Below are 5,000 nucleotides of genomic sequence, written 5' to 3' on the forward strand. Positions count from 1 at the left end.
CACGTCAGCGAGGGCGAGTGCGATGCCACCAGGTTGTGAAAGATCAATGCGAGGCTGAGCGCCAGCAAGGACAGATGATGACGATGATGACGACGATGGTGACGGAGGTGGTGGCGATGCTAGGGCTGATGGCGAAGATGTTGTTGCTTGCGACCGCTGCTGTGCTGTCTTCAGCGCGGACACCACAGACGCTTGAATGTCGCCAGGTACGACGCTTGCGTGGGCAGCAGCTGTGCGTGCTTGCACGCCCTGCCGGCGTCGTCCTGATCGCCGCTGCTGCTGCGTCTCTGCCTGCTGCTCTTCCTCTGCATTAGCTGTGTCTGGTACCTCTTTCTCCGTCCTCGCAGCCAAGGTGTGCAGGCCAGGCCCACCCAGTTCCACATGTTCTGCTTCCTCCTCTTCGTCCACCTCATCGTGTGCTGGCAGCTCGAGCTTGCGCGGCTGCATGTCCAACTCCTCCACATACTCCACGCCCGTGGAGCGTCGCTGGGGGGTGTGTGTGTGTGTGTTTATATGCGCGAGGAAGTGTACGTTTGTGTGTGTGTGTGTGAGTGAGTGTGTATGGACGTTTGTGTATGGACGTTTGTGTATGGGCGTGTGTGTGTGTGTGTGTGTGTGGACGTGTGCGGGTGTGTGTAGACAATCATGAATAGCATTGCGGACGTGGTATGCCGCTCACCGCTGGTGAGTCCTTTGTAGTGCGTGATCGCGTAACGGCCGGCGATTCTATCACGGGCCGGAACGCAGCCTGCATCAACACGAACGATGCGTGCACGCATAAGAAGCCATGAGGGGGGAAAGAAGCATGGTCGCGCATCGTGCCTTCTTGCACACCTGTACGTGTGCTCGCTGCAGCCAACTTGACACACGCACACGCACACACGGTTGCGCACACAACCAAACACGCATGCAAACAACACAATCGCAAGCCCCCTCCCCAAACATACACATATGTACATCTGTTCACGCTACCTTGGCCAAGTGCTCATGGTTTGGGGACGGGGTGCGTGAAGCAAGGTGCCTCTTCCTGGCGCGTGCAGCGCCATCATCCTCTCTGCTCCTCGCACCCATACCACCACCTTCCGTCTTCGATGCTGCCGTTGGTTTCTGCGCAAGGACACGCACGCCCAGACGAATGCAAGCGCGCAAGTACACGTACCAGTGAGACGAGATATCACGCACAGCACAGCATGGCACTTCACAACGCATCCCAGCACAGCATACACGGGCGCACCTGTGGTGTGTTCTGTAGCAGCGCCATGGCCGCCGTGGTTGCCTTCTTGTGGTGTTGTGCTGGTGATCTCAGCGCCCTTCTCAGGGCCTCTTCCACGCCACCGCCACCATGACCGCTTGCGCTGCTGCTGCTGCTGCTGCTGCCAGCGCCGCTTCCATCACTCATGATCGATGGTTGTAGTGTGGTCTGTTCGCTCTGCCTCTCTGCCACACACCAACACACACACACGCAGCAGCGGATACGGAGCGAGTCTTGCTTGTTTGGCACACGACTTTCCGCACAAAACAAACAGCTGATGTGCGTCCCAATTTCGCCCAAATTATTATGAACGATACCAACAAATCATCGTCATTTTTGAGACAAACACCACAAATTGAGCGCGCCACTGAACGACCAGCGAGTGAAAGCGGAACACGTCTACGGTGTTTTGAATCGAGCGGCACCACCACCACCAACCACCAACCAACCACAACAAGCAAACCACAAAGATGTCTGTTGCGAGTGTGCTTGTGCTGGGCTCGTCGTCCAAGTGGCGACGGCAGCAGCTGGAGGAGCAAGGATACACGTTTGAGGCCATGGCGGCGGATATCGATGAGCGCGCTGTGACGGTGGATGGCGACGAGGACGGGCGTGGTGTGAGCGACCCTTCCAAACTCACGCTGGCCATCGCCAACGCAAAAGCCGACGCCCTCGTCCCAAAGTGTCCACCAAACAGCTTCCTCATCACCAGCGGTACGCATCATCATCAAGTACACGTGCGTGTGTGCGTGTGTGCGTGTGTGCGGTGGGATGTACACGCCATGGTCGACAGGTGTATCAGCTTGCTCTCAATGAATCATCCTTTTCTAACGCAACATGTACACACACACACACAACACACACGCACACAACACATGCACACACGCATACACACACAACACACACACACACACACACACACACAACACACAACACAACACACACAACACACACACATGCACACATGCACACACAGATCAGGTTGTGCATTACAAGGGAACGATCCGGGAAAAGCCAGAAACGCCCGAGATGTGCAAGGAGTACCTTCGCAGCTATGAGACGGTGCCGGCAACGACAGTGACGGCTGTCGTCGTGACAAACGTGGCGACGGGAGAACGCTTCCAGCAAGTGGACATTGCATCGCAACAGTTCAAGCCCATCCCAGAGGCAGTGATGGATGAGGTCATCGAGGGAGGCAAGGGAGATGTCATGTACTGCTGCGGTGGTTTCATGATCGACCACCCGAAGCTTCAGCCATACCTGGGGGAGAGAAAGGGTTCCGAGGACAGCATCCTGGGCATGCCCCTCGCTGTCTTGGAGTCCTTGCTGGATAAGGCCGGCTACAAGAAGGAGTGATCTAGCGAGACATGTGGCATGTGACGTGCGTGATATGTGACACATGACTAATGTAACGAATACCCTTGCTTGCTTCCACCTTTCATCTCTCTCTCTCTCTCTGTCTTTCTGTCTCTCTGTCTCTCTTTTTCTCTCCCTGGCCACACACTGTTATCTTGTCTTGGTGCATCATCGACTGTCTGTCTCTGTCTGTCGATTCGACACACCCACATGATTGAAGTTCACATCACAACCCTGTTGTGGCACCCCATTAAATTGCAAGGCACATCGCCTGCCTGATGCCCGCTGAGCGCGTATCGCGTGTTGTTGTTTCGACACATCACACCGTGATGGTCCCGCCTGCCGTGGTGCTGGGTGCTGTGGTCCTCGCCTTGGCCGTTGCCTCATCCCAGCCGCCGCTCTCCATAAAGCCCATCCTCGTCATTGGAGGAACCGGCATTCAAGGCAAGCTCATGTGACTTGTGGTGGTGGTCATGTGTGTTGTGGTGTGGCCATGTGTTGTGGTGTGCTGATGTGGCTTGTATGGCTGCTTGTGATTGGTGAAGATGGAGACGGAAACAAGCAAAGGGCCCACTTGGGGGCCATCCGCACTCTCTCAAACACAACTCGCTCAAGCGCACGCATGTGCACGCGCTCCCCCCATCCAAACGTGTATGCCCCTTCTCCCCCCCCCCTTCCAACACAACCACACGCGTGCAATTGCAGGCAGGGCGGCGCTGGAGGAGCTACACGGCCTTGGCTTCCGTGAGCTGCGCACAGTGTCCAGGAACGCATCGAGTGCGCGAGCGCGAGAGCTGTCAAGCACCTTGGGCGTGCACGTGATTGAAGGGAGCTTGGAGAGTGCCACCACGCTGAGCGCCGCGCTGCAAGGGTGCGCTGCCGCCTTTCTCGTCACATTCACGGACTTCCACGACGATGAAGGGGAGCGACGAACGGGCAGGGCCTTGCTGGACGCCGCACACGCAGCTCACGTGCCCCACATTGTGTGGAGCAGCGGTGACAGGACGGGCGTGCGCTGGCTGGACAGTAAGGCGGACCTGGAGCAGTACGCCAACAGCCTCGCGTTTGAGTCTGTGCTCTCCATACGGAGCGGGTTCTTCTTCGAGAACCTCGTGACCAAGGGCGGACAGCAGCGCTTCAGCGTGGATATTGTGGGTGCTGGTCTCGGAGGAGGAGGAGGAGGTGCTGGTGGTGGAGGTGATGGCGGGATCAACCATGATCACGACGGGGTAGCGGGCAATGACAGCGGCAGCAAGAAGAGCAGTGGCAACAGCGGTGGCAGCAGTTGCCAGAATCAACGACAGCAGCAACAGCAGCAGCAGGAGGTGGCTGTGGTGGAGATTGGGCTGTATTCGCCCTTTCCGAAAGACCAGCGCATCCCCATGCACGCTGCGAGCGACGTCGGCCTCTTCGCTGCCCGCTCCATCACGGACACGCTTCGCCACACGCAGTCGTCGCCACTCACGTTGCGCCTGGCACAGCTGTGGCAGTGGCTGAAGGGGCCCACATGGAGGCCCCGCTTCGCTGAGAACAGTGGCGGCGGCGATGACAGCGGTGGTGGCAGTGGTGGCAGGGACAGCGGCATCGACCAACGGGAGAGCTTTGTGTCCTCACTCCCCTCCTCACGCGCAAGGCAGCGACACTTTGTTCGTGTCGTTGGTGATGTGATCACGGGTGCTGAGTACTGTGCGAGTGTCGAAAGCATCGTGCAGCGCCGCTTCAGCCACAGCGACGTCGCCATCGCATGCCAATATCACGTCGTGTCACCGGACACCATTGAGCGGCAGCTTCCAGGTTGGTGCCGTCGTCATATCTCCCTTGATCCCCCATGGCGTGCCCTCTGCTTCGTTTGGTTGATAACGCGTGTCGTGTACCCTCGTTCACACACACACACACACACACACACACACACACACACACACACACACACATACACATACACACACACACACACACAATGTTGCTGCTGCGACCACCAGGCCCAGCTGGCGCCAAGATTGCTGATTTGTACCGCCGCGTCCTTGACGGTCAACTCGATCATCTCCACACGCAACACGCCATCCTCTCCGCAAGGTTGTGTGTGTGTGTGTGTGTGTGTGTGTGTGTGTGTGTGTGTGTGTGTGTGTGTGTGTGTGTGTGTGTGTGTGTGTGTGTGTGTGTGTGTGTGTGTGTGTGTGTGTGTGTGTGTGTGTGTGTGTGTGTGTGTGTGTGTGTGAATCCGAGGCTTGCTTGCGTTCCTAACTCTTTCAATCCGTTCCGTTCTTCCTTCACAGTTCCACGCTTCCCATCACCATCACAGGGAGTCTGCACCTGCTGCGCGCACACTTGCACAGTGGCTTGAGGACGAGGGCGCACGCGTGTTTGCAGCCGCCGTCAACACAACACTGGAGCT

General features: G+C 57.5%; 3 protein-coding genes across 3 annotated transcripts in view; 2 read left to right on the top strand and 1 right to left on the bottom strand.

Annotated features, from left to right (window-relative positions):
- Positions 1-1,547, bottom strand: part of PTSG_06320 (uncharacterized protein) — a 5,797-nt gene extending 4,250 nt beyond the window's left edge. The window contains exons 1-4 of the mRNA XM_004993154.1: positions 1,235-1,547; positions 973-1,107; positions 680-748; positions 4-486 (exon numbers count right to left, since the gene is read on the bottom strand). Of these exons, the coding sequence (XP_004993211.1) occupies positions 4-486; positions 680-748; positions 973-1,107; positions 1,235-1,399 (852 nt within the window). The 5' untranslated portion in view covers positions 1,400-1,547. The remainder of the gene's footprint in view (positions 1-3; positions 487-679; positions 749-972; positions 1,108-1,234) is intronic.
- Positions 1,548-1,601: 54 nt separating this feature from the next.
- Positions 1,602-2,894, top strand: PTSG_12428 (uncharacterized protein). Its single transcript, XM_004993155.1, has 2 exons — positions 1,602-1,966; positions 2,229-2,894. The coding sequence occupies exons 1-2, from the start codon at positions 1,723-1,725 to the stop codon at positions 2,606-2,608; spliced, it is 624 nt and encodes a 207-aa protein (XP_004993212.1). The 5' UTR covers positions 1,602-1,722; the 3' UTR covers positions 2,609-2,894.
- The window catches only part of PTSG_12429 (uncharacterized protein), a 2,315-nt gene continuing 191 nt past the window's right edge, over positions 2,877-5,000 (top strand). Inside the window, exons 1-4 of the mRNA XM_004993156.1 lie at positions 2,877-3,062; positions 3,318-4,402; positions 4,588-4,681; positions 4,908-5,000. The exon at positions 4,908-5,000 is cut by the window's right edge and continues 191 nt beyond it. Of these exons, the coding sequence (XP_004993213.1) occupies positions 2,887-3,062; positions 3,318-4,402; positions 4,588-4,681; positions 4,908-5,000 (1,448 nt within the window). The 5' untranslated portion in view covers positions 2,877-2,886. The remainder of the gene's footprint in view (positions 3,063-3,317; positions 4,403-4,587; positions 4,682-4,907) is intronic.

The sequence above is a fragment of the Salpingoeca rosetta genome (genome assembly GCF_000188695.1).
Source record: "Salpingoeca rosetta unplaced genomic scaffold supercont1.14, whole genome shotgun sequence".
NCBI classification, from domain to species: domain Eukaryota; class Choanoflagellata; order Craspedida; family Salpingoecidae; genus Salpingoeca; species Salpingoeca rosetta.